Here is a 27,207-nt window from a genome sequence, read left to right on the forward strand (position 1 = left end):
CCGTCCATTTAAAGTTCCTTACTCCAGTCTTTTTAAACTGGCTGTCTACCACACAACCGAACATTTGACACCGTGTCATAGTGGTTGTTCATTTTATAGTGTCTCCATAAAAGTTTTTACTTATTTTCTTTAATTGTGTTGTATACCATGTGTTTTTATTTCAAGATATAAAAAGACATGCTAATTTGTAGATGTGAGTATGTGGAAATGCATCGTAAAGTCTTAAATACCAGAGAATATTTAATTCTTTGTTCTTAAATGCAGAAATACCAGAGGATAAATTTTAAAGAACATAAATATTAAATGTAACATTGTTACGCAATATAAAAAAAATTAATAAAATTAGTCTCTATTTTAATATTTACGTACCTGAGCACTTCCTCCAGTTTTGATATTTCTTCCACTGCTTCTTCTTGGTCTAATAGGAAGTGGTATATGCTGAAATACCAAAACTTTGGAACATCCACATTATCCTACACCATTCCTGATTTTTGGGAATGTTTCAGCTTTTTCCTAAATGCACTGTGAAGGTTGATAATTTCCTTACGACATTGTCCTTTGTTATTGTAGGATCAAATTGTTATTGTCCAATAAATTGTTATATTCGGTTTCTCTCGTGTTCCTATTGTGTCATTCCTTGCATTTTATTTTCCAAATACATTCTTGACTGGGTATTTCTCTATGAACTCAAGTGTGTAATTCTTCGACCAGTAAGTTTTACACGTTTATCATTGCATTTCTGTTTTATATGATAATGTATTGCACAAAATACTCAATAAAATAATAAAAAGACAATGCTTTAAATCAAAAGTCACTCCCTCGATGAATATACAACAAAACAACTTCTATGACATGTCCAGGTTCGACTTCATTGAAGCAGGAAAGATGATTGTACTAGACTCATAGACTGTGGAGAGGGGGAAAGCAAATGTGTTGGCTGGCAACTATTTTTAATCGATAATCTTTGCCACGAACTAATTAATGAAATAGTGTTCGAGACCTAGTATGAAGGACATTGAAAAGAAAAAAAATCATTGTTTACAGTAATAAATAAAAATATCCCTCACTTATATCCTTTATTTTAAATAAAAACTGTTTAACTACAACTTACCGGTGCTTCAGAAATCTTTATAGTATGTTTCCATTTTTCTCCAAGAGGAGAACTGAATTGTTCTTCAAATATAACATCCCCAGAACACACTTTTCTCCCATTAATAGTGGTTTTTGACAAATGACATGTTCTCACTGTTGTTGAGTCAGTTGGTATGCGTTGATCAATTTCCAGAGGTTCCACTGAAAATATTAATATATTATTATTAAGGTATTGTTCTAAACGTTTGTTTATTTAATTAATTAGTTAGTAATCTATGTTGATTACTTTCCTAAATATAATGAATTTTTGTAAGTATGCTTATTTTGATTAATCAATTTATTAAATTATTTGGCCTAATTATATATTTATTTTAAACTGAAGAAATATTTTTTTACGTGAAACTTGTAGTTACTATACAGGATTAAATATAATTTCTGGAGGCTTATAATATGAATAATAACATGACTAATATAACAATTACAAATTTACTAGAGCAGCCTGCGCCAAAAGTGTAATCAAGTACATTATTTTAGTGTTAATGATTGTCATCAGTTGTATGACAACCTTCATTCAACTATTCTAGGATAATTGTAAACTGATTCCTAACTCCTAAACTTGTGATGATCCTTCCTTAAAGTGGACTAAAAATATGTTAAAACCAATCAAAAACTCTTGTTTTATAAGTGTTTGCAATATAGAAGAAACTGTTATATAAAGATAAAGGATTCTTCAGATGAAAAATTAATTATGAGTAAAGAATACAGATATTGAACTTTGAAGAACATAATTACCAGAAGCAGATATATCTGTAGAGTACACCGCGAGCCTCCAGTTGCCACCACAAGTCTCCAACTGGTCACCGGAACATGTGATGCTACACTCATCCCCACTCACGAGGAAACTGGAGTCTGGTTTGTCGTCCCCACAGAGACATTCCCGGCTGTAAACCAAGATGTAATAAAACTGAATAGTAGTCCCCACAAAACAGTTTCCTTGATAACAAGTTAAGAATATTCCACAACTAACTACAGTCATAGTCATATAACTATATCCATTACTTCGTCAAATTTCTTACTGTGAAGATATACTGGCTTCTTGACTTTTTCCCCCTGGATGTGTAAAATGTCTGGGAACACTTGTAATACCTTTTTAACCATTTATGGATCTAGCCATCTTCACAGATAGCCAGCATGGACAACTAATGGCCAACATAGTCGCTCAGGTCAATTCACGTTCTCTGCTGGTTTATACTGAGTAAGACTCTCAACAAGAATCAAGAATCTTTATTAGTCATTATAACATCTTTATAATGCATTGACATCGTCACCAGAGCTTCAATAAAATATTAGATCTAGATATATTACATTAAATGTTAATTCCAGTGAAAACCTAACTGGCCGAGATGAAATATCAGTATCCTATGTATAACTAAGCATGGACAATCAACAATATATACATGTATTAATAGATTCTAGAGAACATAAATTAATACAATTTTTATAAAACGGTAAAACATTCAATAATAAATAAATAAATAGTACAATAACAAACAATTTAAAACAGTTACATTTAAAACATTTATGTGGGCTACAGTACAGATAGGTTTAAAAATTAAAAAGAAACATCTATCACAGACATTGCCAGGTATTCATCTATACTATAAAAAGGTCTAGTTAACAGCCATCTATACATCATTGATTTGAATTTAATAAGACTGAACCTACTAAGGCTGAGCGTTGGGAAGCCTATCTTTGAGGAGCTGGAAAAATTTAATTTGATTTCTGTCTGTCTATCATCCATACAATATCTTGAGAATGAAATGACCAATATATTTGTAATTCTGGATGATGACTGGTAAGAGGTAGTTTATTAAACAAACGGATACCGATAAAAGAATACATAGATTGTGTTTTACTTAATCTGCAGTAGGGCTGATCTAAATATAAGCTGCCTCTAGTAGGATAGTGATGAATGTCATTTCTAAGAGAAAAGTCACCAAGATTCTGTTTTAATTTAATCAGACATGAATAAATATAAAGGTTGATAACAGTTAGAATACCTTCCTCCGCAAAAATAGGTTTACATGTAGTTAAGGAGGAGACACCTGCCAAAATTCTAACAGCCTTTTTCTGTAACAGTAATACTTTTTGAATATCATGACTGTTACCCCACATGTTGATTCCATATGATATGGTGCTATGAAAAAATAGCACCATATTGTAGCACCATGCTTATGTGCCATAAGGTGTCTGGCACAGTTAACGTGGTAATTCCTGTATCAATCAAGAGATAATGTCTAGACATCATATGAAAGTAACCTATCATTGTTCTGACAATACCCCACCACTAACCACTCCATTGATTTGGAAAAATGAATATGATTTGTTTGAAAATTAATCTATCGTGCTATCCTATGATAAAAGAAATCATCAGTAACTACAATAATTGTTTATAATAACAATGAAAACCTAACCAAATTAGATCACGATATTAACTAGAAGATGCCACAAATAAGCGAGTTTCCAATGTCAGAGTTGAAGGATAGAGTGCTTCACTCTGATTTATAAGTCAAACATTGCAGTCAAAATCACACAACCCTGGTCCTTCCAGGCCTACCACCCTCTAAGATTGCAAGGCCTACCAAGTATTGTAAAGCGGAGACATTTTTGTGATTTAGTACAGTCTAGAAAAATATAATGAATGCATATTTAACTTAACATTTAATAAACTTTATAACACTTTACCCATATTCAACTCCAGAATACTTGAATCCGAGCTGCCAACAATAGTTTAGACATCTTCTCGGTGTGTTTGTTTTGTCCAGAGTTGTTTTGTGCGCTTTGAATATGTGATTATTGAAGTCATTGTAACACCCTACATATTTTTCATGTACTGGAACATCTAAAACAAAATTTAATAAAATTAGAACCTGGAAAATATTATGCTACACTATTTTGTAACAATTAGTAGTTTTTTGTTGACAATTAGTAATACGAAATAAGGTTTGTTCTTTTTGAAACTTTTTATACTTTGATGCACATTAACAAAAATGTTGTTATAAAAATATCTGTATGATAATTAGTTATTCTTTCACTATCTTAAAGCCATTGGAGATAATTATGTTAATCTTTAAATAAAAAATGTGCATTTTTTATTGACCTTCAATTTAATGTGCAACACAACATAAGTTGCTATTTGAAAATTTGTGTTAATGGATTTTTTTTATTCTTTCAATGTAAAATCTTTTTCTTTAATTTCTAAAATGAAAAGAGCAGTACCTTACTTTAAAATTTTTACAAAGGGGACTCATCAGAATTTGTAAATAAACATTTTGTTTCTCTGCAATATCAAAAGAGAGACAATAAAACAAAATGTAAAAACATTTCTTTAAAACATTTTGGTGCACTATAGACATGGCTGACTATAATTGAAAACATTGATGCGAACATAATCAGAGTATTGGAACCTTCAAAATCAGGTATAAAACAAACAAATTTAAAACATTTCCACTACAGACTTCCATATTACCAAAATTGTCATTGCTCGTGACTTAAAAATGATTTCTCTGGGTTTTTTGTGGCTGAATTTGCGACATTACAGGCAGTTCAAAGATTCTGATAACTGGTATAGGTAGTGGCCCAGATAGTCTGATACATCCTGTATATACAATTTCATTAAAGACTCATTCATAGAAAGCAGTTGTTCCACAGGTTCTTTCATTTGCGGAGAATATGCTACCACAGCGCCCATACTTTTTGTGATTCAATTTTATATTTGGCTATTCACAGATGTTTGAATAGTTCATTGTCATTTAAAATTTGAGTAGTATTCTACAAACATTTTAATATAAGATTATTCACAATTTAATTTTATGGTTTTACTCAATATTAATAAACATGTTTTTTAATTTTATGCAAATGTTAAAACTTTATATTAGCTGAGCGTTGGGAAGCCTATCTTTGAGGAGCTGGAAAAATTTAATTCAATTTCTGTCTATCATCCATACAATATTTTGAGAATGAAATGACCAATAGATTTGTAATTCTGGATGAAGCTTCATTTCTATATAGGCAACATCGAGTTCGATGATGTTGCATGTCACTCTTTGGGATTTTGTTGAGTGCTAGCTAACATTTTTACATTTGTCTTATGGCTAACCATGATGACAACGAGAAAATCATAGAGTAAAGAAATTTGTAAACAAACTGAGTACTGTCATTTGACATTATAAAATATGACATAGAAACAGGTGTAATGAGGTTCGTTTTCTGATTGGTCGGAAAGACTTTCGTTACGTTTTACCATATCCTTTAATACTCTATTGTGTTAGTATAGTTGTATATAGAGAAGATAATGTTCGATGATGGTGCATGACCCTCCATGGAATTTGGCGTAGTGTTAGCAAAGACTATGGACTCAGAATCATATCTCGAGAACGAAATGAGCTGTAGTCTTGAAATTGTGTATGCAACTTCAGTGAAGCCTCTTACACGACATGTAGTCTGATATACTCCTATCTGATTTAAAGTAGATCTGTAAATGTTGATCCCTGCTGATATGTTGCTTATTATTGATGCTATGTCCATGTAACAATAATGTTGAATTGTTTAAAACAATTCATAAATTCTTACACAACCTTGCGGATTTAAAGCTGTATATATGTATAATTTTAAACTCTTACAAATGTAGTTAACCATTACAAATAAGTTGAGAAATACCTGGGATTCCAGTCTGATAGACAGCATTTCTATAGTCACCACCACACTTCTTGGTTGCATCACCTGAACAAGGCTTGGCACATTCTGCTTCAACTACTTTTAAGTTGGGATTAGGATGTTCATCCCCACAAAAACATTGTTTACTGTAAAAATAGTAAAAATGAAATAAGTGAACATGGTAAGAAACATTACACACATAATGACACAACATTATTATTACCAAGTAAATAGTGTTAAAATATGGTACAAACTTCTTTCACGCTCTACAAAAGACATTGTATTTCACCATTTTCACTGTACCTGAGAGTTTTGAAAGTCAGAGTTAAGACATTATTTAGGTTAACATTGTTTTTGGGTGCAAGTATTTAAAGAATAAAATGAAAAAACTCATGATTATGCTTATGCAATTGTTTAAAATTTGGTGGGCTATAAATAAGACGAATTCACTGAAAACAGCTTTTGCTTAAAAAGTCATAGCCAAGAACATGCCTATAAAAACAAATTATATTTGAGATGTAGCCTCAAAAAGTGTTTGATAAAATTATATACAATAATAAACCTTTTAAACACTTTTGGTATATTTTTTATTTTGTACAATGTACATTTCAAATTCTATGAATCCATCTTCAAGAACATTTTTAGGTTAAGGTCTTTATTACACTTTCAGTTATGCATTTGTATATAAATGTAAATTAAGTATTTTTACAACTTTTGAATGAGAATGTTTAGAGTAATGCAGTTTTGATATTTTATTAAGCATCTAATGAACAATTAGTAAACATCTCTTTCAAATCGTTATATGAAATTTCCATGGAAAATTTTTATATGTTGATTAGATTATTTGGATTTTCATCTTCACTTGCATTTCAAACTTGCTGAAATTGTTTTGTACATATCCAATGCTTACATACACACCAGGGGTGTACTTGTAACTTTCCAGTATTGGAACAAAATTTATGGTGGTGGGTGGGGGTGGTACATGAAATCTTTAGGCAAAACGGTCCTCTCACAGAAAATGTTTAAAACATAAACTCTAAAAAATGGTTTCTGATATGCTAGAATTAAAACTGCTATATTTGGTAAGATTTTGTTATACTGCTGTAAAACTGTTAATTGGTTAGACAAAAAAAATAAACAACTCTTACTCACTTGTATGAATAAGACATAATAATTGTAATATTATTATTAATATCAGAAACATAAATAACGAAGTATAATATTATGAACTGAACCTTTTATACAATCTTCTATTTTTTATACAATTCAATCTCTGTTTCTCTAAGACCTGTAGGTTTGGCAATAGGTCACATGATCAGGTTTGAGGGCTTTTACTTCCCCAACAGTGATTAGTAGCCCATTTACAGTGTTGTGCTCAACAAATGTGATTTGTGGCTGGAAATTGTTGTGAATACTCTTTTTTACAAGTTGTTGATTATTATAAAAACTATACGCACTTTTTGGTGCTTTGTAGTGTTTTGTAGCAGTCTTGCGACTGCTTTTAATTTAATACAGATTGACTACGTTAACTCTAAAAACTTGGAACTGCTAAGATAGTATCTTTTACACTCAGATAAAATGAAATAGGCTTGCATCATAGCACTGCATCAACACTAAAGATGTGTCAGGGCAGCCAATGGCTGGAAGGTGAAAAAAGTAAAGAGGCAACATTTCCGATACAATACAAAAGAAACAAGATTATTATATATTGTGCTGTATGTGAATCATGTCATACACAAATATTAACCATAGAATTACATGGCTTACAATTTGTACTTAAAACAACCGTAGTTTATCAATTTTTGTAGTGGTATCAGCCGTATTAGTATTTAAATTCATTCAGCGTGTTAGATTAAAAGTAAATTTATGAACAGAACAAAAAGTTTGGCCTTATTTGAACTAAATGATAAGATAACAAACTTCCACACCTGTATTGAATTCCTGCATATAAAAACCCCATTGAATAGCATAGTCCAGTACACATAAATGGAACTAAATTGTTACGAAAATCCTCCATGTGTCCCTTTAAAGCCCTTGGGGATTCTTGATCCTTGTAGCATCCCAGGTATGTCCCGGGATCAATTGCAGTTACCCTACCTACACAGACAAAGTTTACAATAAATATAACCTTTCATTCTGTAACCTTTGTTTTAAACACCTACAATCCATCATAGCAGTCTTAAGTATGAAGGCCGTTTCTGCAAATCAATGTGCTCTTGTGCTAAATTAAGAACATTATTTAAGTACACATATAATAAAAATATACAAAAACAAATTCTCCTGTTACAAAATGTTTCAAGCCGGGAGCCAATTTACAGTGTATTAGCTTACAATCTGGTGTTTCTTGAAATCAGTAGAAGAATTTTTATTAAGAAAGAAATCAATCAATCATTAGCCGCAGTAATTTTGGTAAAGGTCAAAATGGTTAAAAAATGTATGTAAAACAATAATTTTCTTCTCAGACTATATTTTTCGAAGCTTTAAATATTTCATAGCAGGAAAGGCTTAGAATATACAAGATCTATTTCTTAAAATGGAATCACAGAATTTCTCACTGTCTGTAAAAGCATATCAAAGGGTCTGTAAAATAATCAAAACCCAAAAAATAAATATATTATAGTGAACTTCCGTTAATCCAGCACAGTCAGGACTTGAAGCATGCCAAATTATCAAATATGCTGGATTATTGGATATATATCAGAGAAATAATGTTGACATACTAAATTTACAAAATATCGCAGTAGTACACATTTTTATTATTCAAATATAACCTTCAGGTAGTCCTCGTTATACATGGATCCATGAGAACTACGAGTATATTTTTGTCTATTTACAATGTGTAGCATCACAACGATTGGGTTGGACATGGTCAAGGTCGAGGACACGTTCATCATAGTGGGGACACGTTTCTTAAGCTTCTTCACCATGTCAAGATTTTGAGTCAAAGGAAGAGTCAAGTGTTTTCTTTTTGAAGACACATTAACTTTAGGACCCTAGTTATCATGTTCCTAGTTAATCACAATCCAATCAATCAAACACAATATAGAGCACTATAACTGCAAAAGTTTACTTCAAAGTTATTACTGTACACTAAAACTAAATAGCAGACTGAAACAATGACAACTAAGCGCAAACATATAACCTAACAACACAACAGCAACTGGTTACACAGGCTGACTGCTGTCAGTCATGGTCAGGACTTTAGTCTAATGGGTATCACCCGAAGGTGGCCGAATAAGAAAGCCTCTCCTCCATGCCTAACTATTACTTCAAATGGACAAAAATCCTAATCGTTTTTGTGCTTAGTCGTTTAAATATTAAAACATATACATTTAATCTGAAAAATATTTGGTTAACATTGTTCTCAAAAGTTAAAACTCAAGGTCCTTTCAATATACCTGGATTATAAATTTAAATTAAAGATCCAAGATTTGTTTACACTTTAATTTTCAATACTACTGAGTAGCCTATTAACTGCTCCAAAAGAACATGTTCAACTTTTTAAAATATGTAAATTGTAATTAAGTTGGTCTTTACTTGGATTTTAAGGCTTCTTCAAATTCTAATAAAAATGACTAAATTAAGGCCCTCAGACCTCCTATCTCTCTTAGATATTATAGAATTGTGGAACTTCCACCTTGAAAGTTAAACATAGATGTCACTGGAAAGACAGGTCCACAAATAAGCTGAAAGTATATGCTGGGTTCACAAGGCAAGAAGTACTGCCCTATATAACATGAAAGGGACATGACAAACATATTATCACCTGCAATTTCAAACATTGAGATCCTCCAATTTCCTCCACATATTTGATTATTGTTTCCATCACATCTTGTGGAACATTCCTCATCCTTGGCAAAATGCTGGAATTTAGGCTTATTGCTATCACAGAAACATTCTTTCCTAAAAACAATAAAACACTCTTATAATCAGTCCTTTAATAATTAGTTTATACATATAATGATATGGGTTTTCTTAAAATTTTTATTTATCTTCTTATTATATAGAATTCTAAATTGTACTAAAAAAAAGGACAGAAACACTATAATATCTTTACTTGTATACCTATAGAAATCAGAAGTTTTACTGGCCATTAAGTACTCCAAAGATAGCCTTCGTCAAAATAATACTTTTTTAATACTTAATGCAAGTGATATTGTATAAATACAGACTAGTTTCAAATCTATTATAATAAGTATATAATAAATACTTAAATCTTCTCATATAATTAAAACATCAAAAACATACAGAAACATGGAATTAAAATCTAAAATTTAAAATAAATTATGGAGTATCCTCACTTTATCTTATTTACAACATATCACATTTCATATACTCCTCAACACTGTCAAAATCCTTAAGCTTAAGCCACTCTGACATATTTAATTTAAATTGTTTTAAAGGTAAAGATCTAATAAAAAGAGGAAGCTTATTAAACAGTTTTAATTGCTGGTATTTATGGCTTATATAATATATTTATAGCCTTACATTAGGAGTTCTTACATTATCTTTTGATCTAGTATCATAGTCATGGAGTGTACATTGTGTTTCAAATCTTTCTTCATTTTCTTTTACATATATTAGGTTATAGAAAATATATGTGCATGCCAAGGAGACAACAATCTCTATAATATTATTGTTAGCATTAATACTATCATTATATTCATTGTATGGCTGTTGTTAGTACTCTATTTGAAATTGTGTCAGATTTTAATTTCTTTGAATATGACTTTTGCAGTACCTATTGTTTGTCCATTTACTATAAGTTGTACATAATGGAGCAGGTCTGCTTCCTTTAGCACACCCCTTTAATGTTTTTTAATAAACAAAAAAAATTATTCTATTTTTTAAACTTTAAAATGTACAACCCCGTATACACCATATACATACTGAAATAAAATATTTACTAAACTTCACTGGCAATGCCTCTTTTGAATTATATTGACAATTAATTAGGTGCCCTTACCACTGCCAAATCCAAAAACAACCAGGAAGGGTTTTTAATTTACCCTTGTAAAAGTATTTTGCAATATAAACATATGTAAACCAGAAAACTGTTTGAAACACATTAAACCATACTCCTGGATTTCATGGAAAATGTGACACAGGTATTATTTATGCCACTGAAAAGTGTAACGGTAATGTTTATTAAAAAACAGAATATTTTTCTACATATTTAAAATATTATACTTTCAAAATACATTACAGCAATCATACAGTACCCATATTGCATTCCTGCGTAACGAAATCCTTTTTTCCGACAGAGCCTTGCACACAGCTGATTAGTCAGAGAATCAGGAAAATCTTGATGAAACCCTTTCATCAGTCGAGTGCCATTTGCAAAATCCTTGAAACAGCCAACATATTTGAAAACTGTTTCAGTACCTGGACAAAAATTTTTAACTTAAGTGGTTTGATTTCAGTATTTTTAATGCATGTAGTATCTAATATATTATTAACTACTAATATATCCTTGTGATTATGAACAAATTATTGTTTGAATTTAGTTATATCCATTGATGGCTCCTGAGAGTCATAAATAAGGATCCGTTTTTGTTGTCTAATGTATGTATGTATGTGTATATATATATATATATATATATATATATATATATATATATATACTGTATACATATGTTATACTATATATACAGTACACAATATCACAAAATTATTCTTAATTCAAATATAAGATATATTTTAGTGTTCTTATTTTTAAGAAGTAAAAAATTATGAAATTAAATTTTTGACCAACTTTGGAAAGATTGCAAAATAATTCAAGACAAACTTTAAAAACTAATAAACTTGCTCCAAACAATTTTTTTTTATTAAATTAAATTAAGAAGTCAGGGGTCAAAAACTTTATTTTTCATGCTGTATATATTTCTTAAGATCTCTATCTACTACTTAATTGCTAAACTATGTAAACTACACTTTATATTTACAAACTAAGGGATACCATTGCCTGCTTGGTGACCTAACTCCACCTCGTTGAGCTCAATTTTCTTGGCCTTAATGTTTAAAAACGGTGTGTGAGCTTGCTTTGCTCATCTGGAATACTACATAGACAATGGGTTTTGTTTTTTCACTGGAATCTTTGGGATGGGGGAGAACAGAATATTATGAATGAACATATTTATAGTAAGCAAACAAAAAGTACATTTGGATTCAGGAAATTGTAATTTGAATAAGTTTGTTAAAAAATAGATATATTTAAAACAACAGAATATTTTTTAATATTTAGGAAGAAGCTTACCATGTTATTGTTTACTGTGTACATAGGGGGTTAGTATAATTTGGCTGCACTATAACTATCTTTCTTGCTTCACTTATGCAGGAGAAAAGATTAGTTATTAAATAAAAAATTTGGTTTTGGGAAACTGAATTGGCTTGCTTTACTTGCCCATAAAGTAATCAAACATTCTATTTTTTTTTTTTCTGGAAGACTTCTGGTAGGAGAAATTCTTATATGTCTGATACGAAATTATTGGCACATCTGTTTATTTTTGTCCTGCCCTTGTCAGCTTCGAAATTTTTGATTATGAGAAGAATTTTAACATTTTAATATTGTTGCTGGTGGAGAAGACATATTGTTATTTACACAAAAACAAATATATATATATTTGTATATGAGTTTCCTTTAATTTAATGTGCTATTCCATTATAAAAAAATTATTCCAAAATTGTTAGTACATTTTTCTCATTTTCTTACTGAATAGTACAGTGGGGTTCCATAAGACATTGCTTAAAAATTATGTTTTCATTTAAAATATTCTGCAACAGATAAAAAAAATGGTATGGAAATATAGTTTTTTTGGGTTTTTGTAACCACCAATTGTAATGTTTTCATTCTGAAGGCAAATTTGCTGTAGTAAAAGAATTAGGTACCACCGTCATAAAGTTTTAATATATGTGATTTTTTCAAAAAATCGTAAAACTAACTTTATGGCCCAGTACCTGAAAATTTTCGCATTTTGTAGGTCCAAAGGCACATTCTCATAAGAAGAGATTTGGTGCATCATGTTCTCATCAATAAAATTCTTTCTAAGTAAAGATTTAGGAGAAATTCCTCTATAGATTTTAGGTAAAACTAGATTGTTTGATACAGTGAAAAAGATTCTCCCTTCTCATGCTAGTTTGAGCAGTATAGGTACATTCTTGTGCAACATGTACATTCAGAAGAAGAAGCCTTCTGTCTTTTTACACTCAAATGTGATGGTTGTTGGCTGTGTCAGCATTTCCCTTCTTGACAGTAAAGTTTTTGAAAAGTACTCACTTTTGCCTCTGAAATTTTTAACAAATTCCTGTTAATATTATTTCATAAAAGTGACTGACTGTCAATGAACCCAGAAATGTACCAGCATATCTTATCACTGTTACCTATTAGAACAGCTTTCCTTATTACTTCAAGAGATTACCTACTCAATCCTTGCCTGGCAGATCTTAGTATTTGGCAGATCTTACTATGATTTGATCTATTGGTTTGGTCTGTTGATCTACATGCCATAACACCCACTATCTTCTCTAGATGTAGAGAGCCATTGATCCAAACCTGCAAATTATAGACTATTTTCTGGACAATAGAGATCATAAGAGTTTACATAAAAATCTTCAGGTTCACAGCACGTCAAAACTTGCTTACACAATTAACCTTTTTTAAAATATTTCGGTCTCACTGTAGGTTGCTTTGTTTAGTCAACAGATGTTAAACTGGAAATGCCAATAGTCATCAGTCGTCTGTATTAGGTAAGTTGAAGGTGCGGAGATTTCTTGTCATTCTGAACCTTTACCACCCACTGCTATGATCAGTATTGCTTCTGTATCACTGGTTGCCAGCTTTGAGAAGATTTCCCACTATTTTCAAATAAAGTATAAATATATGGACTTGAAGCAAAATGAACTCACCTTCTTCTGCAGGCCTCAAATATTGGGGTTTTTTTATACGAAAATCCAAAAGACTACAAGATAAACCTGAGATATATATATATATATATATATATATATATATATATATATATATATATATATTATATTATTCTGGATTTTTAATTAAGGTGGTGTGCCACAAAATGGCTAAAGACCACTGTTATGTGTAAATATTCAAAATAAAATATTTAAAATAATTTAAACAAATTATTTTAGTGATTTGCATTAGTCTTTGGTATCTATCCCACAATACATTTACATGTATAGGCTGGCTATGCAAACAGTTAGAATTGTGGGTTGATAGTTTTTGTTATACTTGCTGGTAATCTCCACACAAATCAAGGAAAATTGAACAATGATCTCAACTTGTTTATAGTATAACTGGAAGTTCCAAGTAATTACTGATGAGTCATTCATTGAACCAAGGTGAACCAGTAAGATTGGCAAATATTGCTATTGTATTGGATACATTTGCTTATTTATTGACTTTGAAAACAAATTTTAATCTTGCAATTAATGTAAAATCTGCTTTTTAAAATTGTATGTGAGTGTGTACAAATATAAATTTATGAGTGTTTGCATATTTCTAGAGTTGCATCATTAAAACAAAGATAACTCTGAGGTTCCATTGGGAAAAAGATTAAAATTGCGTTAGAAATATTAATTTGTTTCAAATCAATAAATGTTACACTACAAAATGTAGATTTTAGTGTCTCATTTCTAATAAACACTAAAATATATGATATATATATATATATATATATATATATATATATATATATATAATATTAGATATTTACAGTGGGAGTCTTTGTGATATATGAGAGCTGAAAGTGAAAAAAACTTTAAACCCAATGATTTCTTAGTCTATTATTTTCGATCAGTAAGGAGATATCCATTAAAGTTATGTAATTTCAGTTCTAAAAGAATGGTTTAAATTCTTAGCTAAGGTCAAAATGGTTTGCAGAGTGCGATATTACAGAAATACAATACTCTGCAGCATTAATACATAGCTCATTGTACGTTTATGTTTGATTGTTTATTATAGACATTTTTAAAGCGTAAGATTACATTAAAATAAAATAATAATCTTTTAATAATATTCAAAATAAATATAATTGTATTCTTGTACTTATCAATAATTATTATTAAATAGAACAATGGGATAAGGGAATACAACCTTATGTAAAAACAATTTATTTTACGATAAGCTTCTCATACATAGTTAGCTCATTAAATGCTGCCAGTATTGAGGATTTCATGACACAACACCACCTAAAAATGAAATAAAATAAGATGATAACATGCATTTTTTATACATAAGCATCTTTTTCTGAAAGCTTGACACTCTTTTAATACCGCACACTTTACATATATTTGCATCACAGTTACAAAATAATAAATTTGGAATTACAAAACTAAGTAAAACCTACTTCAACACCAAATTTATTTTCATGTCTTGCATTTTGCAGCAAAAAGTTCAAATTTACAAACAGAGATAAGCCGGAAAAGTAGTCAAATAAAAGTCCTAAATTTGAAAACAACAAATAAAAGATGAAAATTACTGAACTTCGGAAAAGAAATTAAGCTACAACAAACAAGTAAAATGGGCAGCGGGAGTTAAGGTCTAAAAAATAATAAATTATAAAACTGTTAATTGGATAACTGATAATTGATCTTGGAAATATAGAAACATCTGCAATTGTTTCTATTAGATAAAGAAACAAAAATAATTTGCTAAATCACATGCATGTTGTTGTACTGATAATAGATAACAGAGGGAAGAAATACAATGATGACAGTCTCCAATGAATTTGTTATAGGAAAATGAATGCTCCACCTGTTGAATGGGATGATTGTGATTAAAAAACCAAATGCCATTAAAAAACTATAAAAATAACTTAATTTGGAATACTTAATAGTTATTAAATTAGTGACTTGCTTATAATATTAAGACAGTGCCTATCCCAAAAATATGAATTAGTGTTTAGCCCCACTACTCCCTCACACACATGCAATGAACTCTGGACACACAGAAAACACAGTTCTTGTGATTAGTAAGTCTTTATTAATCCAAGTATCATGTAATAAAATTGATACATATATATGAGAGATATCAAATACGATTCCTTGGGAGAAACAGATGAGATACCAAGTTATAAAACTACTACAATGCTCAACAACGAACCTGGTTCCTCAGTCTGTTCAATCCCAGTGCTATACACACTGAGCCTGTCACTTCCGCCACATGTTTTACTCTTGTCTCCTGCACATTTGGCATTGCATTGGTTGTCAGGAGCTTTTTTGTAGGTAGGTGGTCTAGTTCTTGAGCAAAAGCATTCGTAGCTGGAAAATAGCAATAAAGTTATAGGGGAAAACAAAATTTTACAAACCAAACATGGGATACAAAATGAGATAAGATGAACTATTTTAAATTCGATTCCTTTTAAGAAACGTTATGAGGTGAATTATGTTAGTAAAACAAATGTCCCAGTTGAAAAAGAAGTTCAAATACTTATAGCATATTTCAAATTTGATATTTTTCATTATTAATTTGAAAAAAGAACAAAAGTCAAAGTCAAAACTCTTTATTTACATGATCTTTAAGATCAGTAGTTGCGTCAATTTACATAATACTACATTTCATATACATAGACAGCAAGAATCAAAAAGTTGTACACTAAGGGTTGTTCTGTGGTCTCCATTCAAAGAACTCAGTGACGGAGTAGAATGGGTTGTCTTGCAGCCAGGCTCGCAGATCTTTTCTAAACCGCTGTCGGTCTATCCTCTTGAGGGCTTCTGGTAGTGAATTCCAGATCTTCACACCGATGTAGCTTGGTTTCTTTTCCGTTGAGGCGTGGGTGTGTACTGGAAGGCAGTAGTTAGTAGCATGTCTTGTATTGTACTGGTGAATTTGTACTCTGCTTCTCACTGTTGATGGTATTTTGATGTGAGTGTAGGAGACTACTTCTAGGATATAGAGGTTGATTACTGTCATAATTTTGAGTTCCCGGAAGGCTTCTCTGCAGGATGCTCTCGGTTCCAAACCTTTAAGGCTTCTAACTGCTCGTTTTTGTTGCACAAGTACTCGCTGCAAATTTCCCATTGTGGTTCCTCCCCACACTGCAATCCCATAGCAAAGATGAGACTCAAACAGTGCGTGGTAAGCTATTTTTGCACTGTCGATGTCACTGGTGTTCTTAATTCTTCGTATTAGGTAGAGTCCTGTGCTTAATCTACGGCAGAGAGTATCCACATAAGGTCTCCAGGATAGATTGTCGTCCAGAGTAACTCCTAGGTATCGACAAGAAGAAATTTCTTCAAGGTCGGGTAGTCCTGATACATCCTGTTTTTGTCGTCCCAGTATTAGTTGCTGTGTCTTAGTTTCGTTAACAACCAGTTCGTTATTGTGACAGTACTGTATTGCCATGTTTAAGGCCACAAAGCTGTCTATATCCAAATGTTCTGGTCTGGGTCTTCCAAGTAGCAGTACAGTGTCATCAGCATACATGAGTGTATTACTGTATTGTTGAATGAATTGTGGGAAGTCGTTAGTAAAGAGGATAAAGAGTATTGGGCCTAAAACAGAGCCTTGGGGGACTCCTCGGGTTATTGGTTTTGCATCAGAATTTACTATATTTGTTCTTCCATTTTGTACATGTTTTATTGCAACTTTTTGTATCCTATCAGTCAGGTAGCTTGTGAACCATGACTTGGAAGAGCCTTGAATTCCAAGGGTAGTAAGCTTTGTAAGAAGATGTTCATGATCCAGGCAGTCAAAGGCTCTGCTGTAGTCCAGTAGTATTGCTGTAGCGGTGTTTCCTTCTTCAATTTGGTCAAGTAGGAACTCAACCAGATTAATGAGGGCGGTAGTTGTGGATTTTCCTGTGAGAAAGCCATGTTGATTGGGTGTTAAAAGTTTAAATGTGTTGAGGTGATCAAAAAGTCGTGTTAAAACTATTTTTTCTATTATTTTTGAAAAGGTTGGAATAAGAGAAATGGGGCGGTAATTAGCTGCTTCAGTTGTTGTTCCTTTTTTGAATTTTGGGTACACTTTGGTCATTTTTAGGGCAGAAGGAAAGACTCCTGTTCTAAATGACTTGTTGACAATATCTACCAGAGGGTTGCTCAGTTCATTCTCACACAACTTCAAAAGTTTTGATGAAATGTCATCATATCCGGCTGAGTTCTTTGTCTTCAATGACCTTATGGTGTTAATCATTTCATCCCAGTTTGTTTCTGTTAGGATTAAATACGACACATTTCTGTTAAATATTGGCTGGGTTATTTGTTTTCGTGTAATTCCGCTACTTTTTATAGTTTCTTCTGCGATAGATGTAAAATACTGATTGAAGTGGTCTGCAATTTCTTTGGGGTTTGTAGTTTCTTCTCCGTTAATTTTGAGTCTTGTTAGCGAGTTAGCTTCCTCAGCTGTCTTGCGTTCGGTGTTTATTACATTCCAAATGGCTTTAGATTTGTTGTCCGCTTCCAAGATGGTTCTAGCATTTGCCTGTTTCCTCAGCTCTCTAAGTTGTAAGTCATATTCTTTTTTTAATTGTGAGGCATATCTTTTATGCTCCTCCCTACCACTTGCGTGGTAGGCATTTTGAGCAGCCAGAAATTGCTGTTTTAATTGAAGTGTATTGGGGTCGTTGGGAATTGTTTTGCTTTTTTTATTTCTTTGTTTTAACTGAACTAAGGGGCACGCTTGATCTAGTGCTCTCTGGAGAGTGTTACTAAATTTATTGTAGGCTTCGTTTACATTGAAGGATTTATAAACATCTTCCCAGTTTTCATTGGCCAGTAGTTCTTTCAGTTCTCGAAGGTTTCTGGTGCTCATTAGTCTTCTTTTTATAGTAGAGGCATTAGTTGTCTTTATCTCTTCGAAAAGTGTGCACAGTTGGCCTGTGTGATCTGATATGGCGGTGTTTATAACTTCCGCATTGATTTCCTGTGTTGGTATGTTGGTGCAGATGGCGTCTATTGAACTTTGAGATCTATGTGTTATACGGGTTGGTGGAAGATTGATCCTATGCAGTCCATAGCAGTTTAGAGTGTTATCCATTTGGAAAAATTCATCTCCCTTTTTTTAGGCAGTCAATGTTAATGTCTCCAATTAGAACTGTTGGGTGTTTTTTCTGCTGAGACTGTTTCAAGGGAGTCATAGATGACATCTAGTCCTGTTTCTAGGTTGCCATGTGTTCTGTAGATACCTACAATGTAAAGATATGATTTCCCAAAAGCTATTCTCAAGGCAGCTATCTCACATATCATTTCAATGGAGTGTTCTTTCATGTTGATTTCTTCCGCTTTTTCGCTTATTGTGGTTTTGACATATATGGCGACTCCACCTTTCAGGTGAGATTTGCGACTAAATCCTGTTTTTAGAGTGTACCCAATAAGTCTTGTATTTTTGAGTGTTTCTTCTTTTTGTCCATGTTCAGTCAGTACTACTATATCAGGTTTTAGGGTATCCAAAAGTGCATTGAGTCTATCTATTTTATTGTAGATTCTGTCTGTGTTTTGATGGAAGATCGTTAATTTATTCTTGTAGCTAAGGGTGCCTTGTTGAGCTTTGTGTTGGTTTAGAATAGGGTTATGTCGTATTGGTTGAATTTCCTGTGAGGGGGAGCTAAAAAAGATCCATTGGTGTTATGGTTGTTCTGGGATGCAATTTCAGTTGGGGTGTCTAAGTCACAGTCCTGAGTGTTTTGGTTTCCAGAATCAGTATTATAAACTTCTGCCTGCAGTATAGTTTGGTCGTTGCTCTCTGGTGATGAGGATGAAATATGACCTAGAAGCCCCGGATTTAGAGCTTGTAGTCCATCTCCTCCACTAGGGGCCGGGTTGCCAGTTGCTAGCAGGTACTGATGTTTTGTTAAACCTTTGTAAAAGTCTATGTGTTTATTGAAGAAATCATCATAGCTCTCTTCTTTAGCTTTAGGCTTTGCATTCATTGGTGGTCCCTTGCCGAAAATAACTTTTAATTTGTGTTTAATTTGTAATTTGTCCTCAGTCTGTTGATTTTCTCCAAGAGGAGATTTCAGACCCTTCTTCGAGCTTTGTGTGTTAGCAGAACTTGTGTGTAGGTTGCAGTTAGGTCTTGTTTTATTTGGTGGTCGTTTTGAATGGCTGTGAGTGTTCATTGATTTACTTTTGGCCATCTGAAGAGAAATACTAAATTTATTTTTCCTGAATGTCCTGGTTAGGGGGGATTTGTTTGAGGCAGTTTGTTTCTTTGCCACTGGAGTCATTTGAGTTTCTTCTTCACTGGGTAATTTAACTGTACTTACTTCCGCTTTTAAGGTTTTAATGACCTCCTCCAGAAGATGTTGTTTTGATTTCACTTCCACCAACTCTATTAAAAACGTTGTGTTGTCAGTCGGGGGGGGGGGGGGGGGTATGAGTATTCAAGTTTTGTACAGAGTTTTGGTCAGTTTGAGTTTCAGTTTCATAGTTTTTATAGCTTAGAGATTCTTGTTCTGATGTTAAATGTTTCTTTAAGTTTCTTTGTAAAGCATATATGTCTTTCTCTAAGTTGTAAATTTTTTGTTTGTATTCATTGATGTTCCATGTAATTACTTATGTCTTTCAATCAAAACATGCAACATGTGTCTACAGAATTCAATATATAATTTCAAATAAGGAATTATTAAAGATCTGACAAGTTCTTCTTAAAATCATATCGTTGTTTGTTTGATTGTGCAATAACTTTGATGAAAATGTCCTTGGGACTTAAAAGTTGGTACAAAGGTGCCTCTTGGACCAAAGAAAAACTCTTTTATTTTTGGGTCAAAGTTCAAAGGGATATTACTTGGTTGGTATGCAATGCATGTGATACAGTGGAATGGTGATATGGTGGGCACTTGGGTTTATGAAATTTCCAGTACAAGTATAGCTGAACAGTGCAATGATATACAGTAAAACCTGGTTTATTTGGACCTTATTTGTCCAGATCATTCATGTAATCCAGTTTGGTTTTACACAGTGGAAAGAGTCAAATTTTTGTTGTGTTTACTGCATAGTTTGTTTTTGTGTTAATACAAGTTTGGCATTCAAAATAATGCTTACGATATAATATCAAACTAACAATATTGTAGTATGAATATCAGAGGTTGATAACTGTAAATTTAGAAGATGTAAATTACAATGTGTCCTCAAGCTGACAATAGTATCACATCATTAGTGTGATGACTGATGTAGAAATTGTATTAGTGGTTTGTCTTCAACAGTAACAGAGGACAGTGGAAACAATACTGATAATGAAAACTTAGAAGTTATCATGGATCATTGTGATGCCACAGCTCAACATGGCTCAGCTAGAGTGGCTCATGGTTTGTTTTGAAGACAATTTGATACTTCATCAGGAGATATGATGGTCTTGAAATGTCTGCATTATCATACATCCCAGAAGCAGCGTACTTCCCACATTTTCATTCAACCGGATCACTTCCAGTCATAATTAATCCGAATAAAAAAGGTTTTACTGTTCTGTAGAACTATTTTTTAAAAGTCCTAGTTTTATACATAATACTGATTACAGATTTTGATGTCTTCAATATTCACATTACTACTATTTAGCTAAGTGATTACCATCTCACATTATCACCCCTAGGACCTAAGTTGAAATCCCAGTTTGGACATAGCATTTTGAATGCTAACAAATCATCTGAGTCTGGTCTGAAGTAATGTGGTAAATGAGTCTGGTCATTCATGCGATAGAGTTTCACATTTTTCAGAGATACGGGGTGTAATGAAACTCTCCACACAAACTTTAGGATATTGTTCCTCGGGTAAAATAAAGCAAAACATCAAATGCAACCAATTCTTATGTAGTACCAGTGGTATACTATCTAGTCAGGATGGCAAAAATGGGCTAAGCTGATTTGCTTGAATTAATCATTTATCATTGAAATGCAAACAAACTCGATTACAAAATTGACAATTACTGGTTACTATTTACCTTTACAAGAAATGTTAAGCAGACTACTGAATACATACTAGAGGCTGAGGGATAGCTTGACTTACCCAATGCCAACACCAATAGATATAATGGTTCTAAGATCAAGACTGCAAGATTTGGCAATAAAGTTACCAGCACAAGGGCAAGTACAGAGCCAAGACCAGGACAAAACCAACCAGTACAAGGCAACTAACAGAGTTTTGAATATCTTCTGGTTATATACTGGGGTGGAGCCTCCCCTACCATATCACACCCCAGGTAATTGGATAGGTGGGTCTCCCATTGGCTAGAGGATCAGCTCGTGAGTGGCCTCCTCTTCCCATTATTAGGTTTTTTGGTAATCATTTTGGTTCACCAAATGTGACCACTCAGGGCAGAATTGGTTTCGCACAGAGTATTGCTTTTTATTTGACATCGGGTTATTAGTGGCAAGCCGATATCCTGGATAATGGTTTTAGTCAGAGTCTTTTATTGCATTGAGTTCCTTAAAAAAAAAAAAAAACGAATACCTAATGCTTTTCTTGTAAGGGCTCGAACAACTGTGAATCTGCCACTTAGTCTTTGATTTATTGTCTGCACTTTGTGTAATCTTTCAGTCCCCATCTCATGGGCATACTAATTAAGGCTTTCTAGATACTCAACCATGAGTCTGGCTGTATCTTCGAAACAGAAAGTCTTGTTTTTATTTTTCTTTCCTTTTTGTAATTTCTTCTTCGGACAGATGGCACCCATAGCTATTGTCAGTGTATTAATAAAAATAAAAAACAGTAGCAGTCGTGGGACTGCCGATAGAAGTGAAAACGGAACTATTAAGTTGAGAGTAATTAAAACTATATGCAAAAATTATATGAAATTTTTTATGTTTTATTTATTAGTTACATATGATGGGTTAAACAAATCATGAACAAAATATAAATACAAAGTGGTTTGAAAAAATAATTAATATACAATTATCTTAACAATATCTTAATAAAAACAATAAATGAACATATTTCATAAAATCTAAAATTATTATAACATTTTTTTAATTTTCCAATTTTAAAATCCACGAAAAAATATTATCAAATAACTAGAAATCTATTTTACCACGCTAGTAAGATAAATCTTATACCGTAATAATACTCATTTCATGATGAAGAGGTTAAATATTAAAAACATAATTAAAATGAATAATGCTAAATTTTAAATACAAATATTCGTACAAATATTAAAAATGTTTAAAAATATATTCGTTGTTTTCATTATTCATTTATCTGTATAATTAATAGTTAGTTAAACATAGAATACAAGTGAGTAAACACCGAGTGAACAACAGTGAGTTGAACACCGTTGTAAATAATACAGTTATTGCTACGGATAAATTATATAATTGCAATAACAATTAAACCCACAATATTTTTAAAACTAATAAATTAGTTAAATTAACTTGGTTCTTTCGTAAAGGTATTTTTATTGCACAATAAACTAATTTATTGAGTTAATACGGTATCAGTGAGCCAATGCGCCAACTACAGTTCCGGCAGAAACGTTCACTCATCACTTCATACGCTACTACAGGCTAAACTAAACTTCCAATAAAAAAATGATAAATTACAAAAAAAATATTCATCTATTTTCACACAACTTTCTCGCTGACAAATTTTGTCTGACCAAAAAAATAAAAAAAATCCTCGCTTACTACTTTTTTCTTGTCATTGTAAACGCTATGTAAAATGTAAACAATAATCAAAATTATTTCGAAATTTTTTTAATATTTAAAAATGTAACCAATAGATTGCCAATATTAAGAGCTTTAATTTGACGCATCTTACAGAATTGTACGACATTGGCTTCACTTTTAAATCGCGAGAGGAAGCCGTAAAGGTCACTGATTTTCGCAGTCTGTTTTCATACTCCGCCGGGACAGTTTTAACACAGCGAGACTGACTTTTTCATGCAGGTTAGTAGTCCGCGGCCAAGTCTACGGTTAAAAAAACACAGCGAGACTGACTTTTTCATGCAGGTTAGTATCATTAGCATGTCGGTGACGCGAACCGAGGATTTTACCCTCTACCAAAACGCTCAACGCGCCTAAAGAAGTTTTCACTTCAATAACTTATTAGCATCCCCAACACCTTGGGTGTTGAAAACATCGGTCCAGCAGGGTGACCATCCAACCGGAGAAATTGTTTAGGCCACCCTCATCTACATGCCAGACACAGATATGCAAATCATAGTCTGTATTCCTAGACACTGTATGGTCTGAGAAAGGATACTTTATAATGCTGATGATGGACAGTGATATGCTGATTTCTGTTTGCCTTTTCAGACTGACGTTGAATTCAAAGTAATATATAACACAATGCTCTATTGTTTTCCGTTTACTCTCTGTCTACATTTCTTATATAAAAAATCAAATTTTAAAACTAATCAACCAACTTTTACTAATTTTAGTTATTCATCAGCAATAAAATGGCAGCCATTAAAAAATATTGTAACTAAAATATCTTAAAAAGCACTAATTTTACAAAACATTTACAAAATTAACTTTTTGTATAAAATGATCAAATAATACAATGTTTACTAATGTTGAAGTTGGATGTCAAGTAATTGACTTATTGCAGGTCAGACCACGCATGTCTAATCTAAAATTTCTTCGTAATATGTTAAATGTTCTACATTGGAACAAATAATAGATAACAAACAAATAACAAATTATTTTGAATTTATTTACACTGTTTTATTATTGTACTTTAACATTATTAAGAAGAAACTGACAAGCATGGTCGGACTAAACTTACAATTACTCAGTTATTTGTTGTCCAATTTCAAGTGTTAATGCATTTGTTGATGAATTTTCTACGAAAAGTTATTTTTGTTATTTTGTCACACATTTAATGCTTTTTAAGATATTTTAATTCAAACTTTTTTTATTGATAGATACTGTCAGGATAAAGAGTTTACTTAAGTTTGGTTGTAGTTGGTTGGTTAGTTTTTGAAATATATTTCTTTATATAAGAAAGGATAATCTATATATATAAAAATGAAACTGTTCGTGTGTAACAGCATCACTCACAAACGGCTGGACGGATTCGCCTAATTTTTTTTTAAATTTGTTCGTCTTGATCTGTAGAAGGTTATAGGATACTTTTTATCCCTTTCCCGATTCAGGATTCCGCCCCACTGGTTACAGAAATACCCGTAAGAAATGCATTGCAGCAAACATATGTTATTAAGTGAAAGAGTCTTTTCAAATTTTTAATCAGCTGTTCTTTGTAAACATATATAATGCGACAAAAAATATATTTATATATAAATTTCTTTACACTTATAGTTTTAAAGCATAGAGTAAGCTTAAGAGAAACGACAAATTTTGTTTAAACTGTTTCTGCAATCATAATATATAAAAATGAATGTTTGTGTGTTTGTCCTTTATAGACTCAGAAACTATTGGACCGATCACTATGAAAATTTGTATTTTTCTATGTAGAAGGTTTATACGCAATGCCCATTGATGTAACTAACCACCAGGCTGTACTGCAAGATATAAAAGTTATCAAAGCGCCTGCACATTATAAACTGCAATTACAACACAGTAGTTACGTATATTAAAATATCCAAACACTATTTGAAGGCAAAGAAATATACGGGCAAAGCTTAAGAGACGCGTGCGAAGCCGCGGGAAACAGCTAGTATACTATAAAGGAAAAGAGATAGATCATTGGTTGCAATTGATTTTTTGTTTCATATTATCCTAGGAACAATATCCTAAAGTTTGTGGAAGAAAGAGGTTTTTTATACCCCTACCAATGTCAATTTAAATTAACATTATTTTAGTACCATGATTTTTCTAAATGTTTAAATGTCTGTAATTGGATAGAGAGTTTAATTGTTGTAATTTTAAACAGATGAACATAGTTAAATACCTGTACTGCGTGCCTGCAAATGCGAAGCCTTTATCATAGCAGTGCCTATTACACACTTCTTGAGTTAGGGTATCTGGAAAGTCTTGCTGTAGACCGTGCATCAGCCTATTGCCAACATTTCCATCAATGAAGCAACCAATGTACACTTCAGCACCGTAGTCTGAAAACCAAAACTCATAAAAATCGGTGTTGTTATAAATTAGTCTGGCAATTTAACAGAATCTCACTTTAATAACTATTAAATTACAAAAATTATTAATACTGAAGTCATAACCGATTTTAAACAACTGAATTTATATTCCAACACAGTAATAGTCAGATAAATTCAAACTTGTTCCTAGTTTTAACTGTTAAACCGGCGATCAACAGATAATCCTTTCACTATTGTCATCCTTGGAGGATGACTGTATATATATATATATATATATATATATATATATATATATATATATATATATATATAAAACAGTTTTTGCCAAGAGGATGTTTGTACATATGACATTGATAGAAAATATTTGACCGATCATTATGAAAATTTGTATGTATATGCATTTGCCATGTAGAAGGTTTATATGCTATGCTCATTGATATATCTCGCAACCGAATTGCAGTGTAAGGCAGCACTGCAATAGATGAAAGTTTTAAAAGTGCCTGCAAATAATAAACTGCAATTACAAGTCAGTTATATATATTAAATAGCCAAACACTATTTGAAGGCGCTAAGTTATGATGTATATTTTTATTCCAAATTAATTTCTGGTTGAACTTAAAGCTTGAGTGTTAGACCACTTTATAATAAAGTAAATGTCTGTTTACAATGACTATAAACATATGCTTTTGACAGATTTTCATGATCTTGGTAGCGAGGCAAACTCTTCATCGGTGTTGGAAATATAATTCACTTGAACCAGAGGTGTTCATACATGGGTAAAGCTTACGAAAAGCTTGTGAAGTCTCGAGAAACAGTTAGTTATACTATAAGACTTAATAAAAAAACATACAAAACCAAATGTTTTAAAAAACTAGAACCAATTTAGAACATTTTAACTATATTGAAATTTTTAATTTATTCATGCTATCTTTCCTAGGTTCAACTTACAAAAAAATTTAAAATTTATACATTTTGGATTTATAATATACATTACGGAATTATCTAGTTAATTGTGAACTAAATTATTAAAAATGTACATAGATTTACAGTAAGCAAAGATTTTTCACACATTTTATATATATAAAAAAAAAAAAAAAAAAAAAAAAAAAACAATTATGTATACATCAACATGAAGCATAACGCTGGTTTCAAAAAACCAATCATTATTTTCAGTGTAACAAAGGTTTTTTTTAAACAACTGATTAATATACTGACCTGGAGCATCAGTCTGCTCTATCCCAGTACTGTAGACACTGAGTCTGTCAGTACCACCACACACCTTGTTCCTATCTCCTGCACATGGAGTGTCACATTGAACGTCTGGTGCTCTTTTGTGATCAGGAGGTTTATTTCTTGAGCAGAAGCATTCATAACTGTAAAAAAGTTGTCAAGTGAAAAAATTAAGCCATGATTGAATGCTGGATGATATTTTAATTATATGTCTACTTAGAGTT

The 27,207-nt window shown here is 31.9% G+C and overlaps 1 protein-coding gene across 3 annotated transcripts in view; it reads right to left on the minus strand.

Annotated features, from left to right (window-relative positions):
• Positions 1-27,207, minus strand: part of LOC124362132 — a 70,513-nt gene that overhangs the window by 16,125 nt on the left and 27,181 nt on the right. For all 3 annotated transcript variants that reach the window (XM_046816353.1, XM_046816350.1, XM_046816351.1), the window contains 10 exons: positions 26,969-27,126; positions 25,603-25,762; positions 15,923-16,080; positions 11,031-11,193; positions 9,575-9,711; positions 7,737-7,905; positions 5,812-5,954; positions 3,838-3,994; positions 1,885-2,033; positions 1,112-1,293 (listed from right to left, as the gene is read on the minus strand). In XM_046816353.1, coding sequence (XP_046672309.1) covers positions 1,112-1,293; positions 1,885-2,033; positions 3,838-3,994; positions 5,812-5,954; positions 7,737-7,905; positions 9,575-9,711; positions 11,031-11,193; positions 15,923-16,080; positions 25,603-25,762; positions 26,969-27,126 — 1,576 coding nt within the window. The remainder of the gene's footprint in view (positions 1-1,111; positions 1,294-1,884; positions 2,034-3,837; positions 3,995-5,811; positions 5,955-7,736; positions 7,906-9,574; positions 9,712-11,030; positions 11,194-15,922; positions 16,081-25,602; positions 25,763-26,968; positions 27,127-27,207) is intronic.

This window comes from Homalodisca vitripennis, chromosome 5, assembly GCF_021130785.1.
Source record: "Homalodisca vitripennis isolate AUS2020 chromosome 5, UT_GWSS_2.1, whole genome shotgun sequence".
In the NCBI taxonomy this organism is placed as follows: domain Eukaryota; kingdom Metazoa; phylum Arthropoda; class Insecta; order Hemiptera; family Cicadellidae; genus Homalodisca; species Homalodisca vitripennis.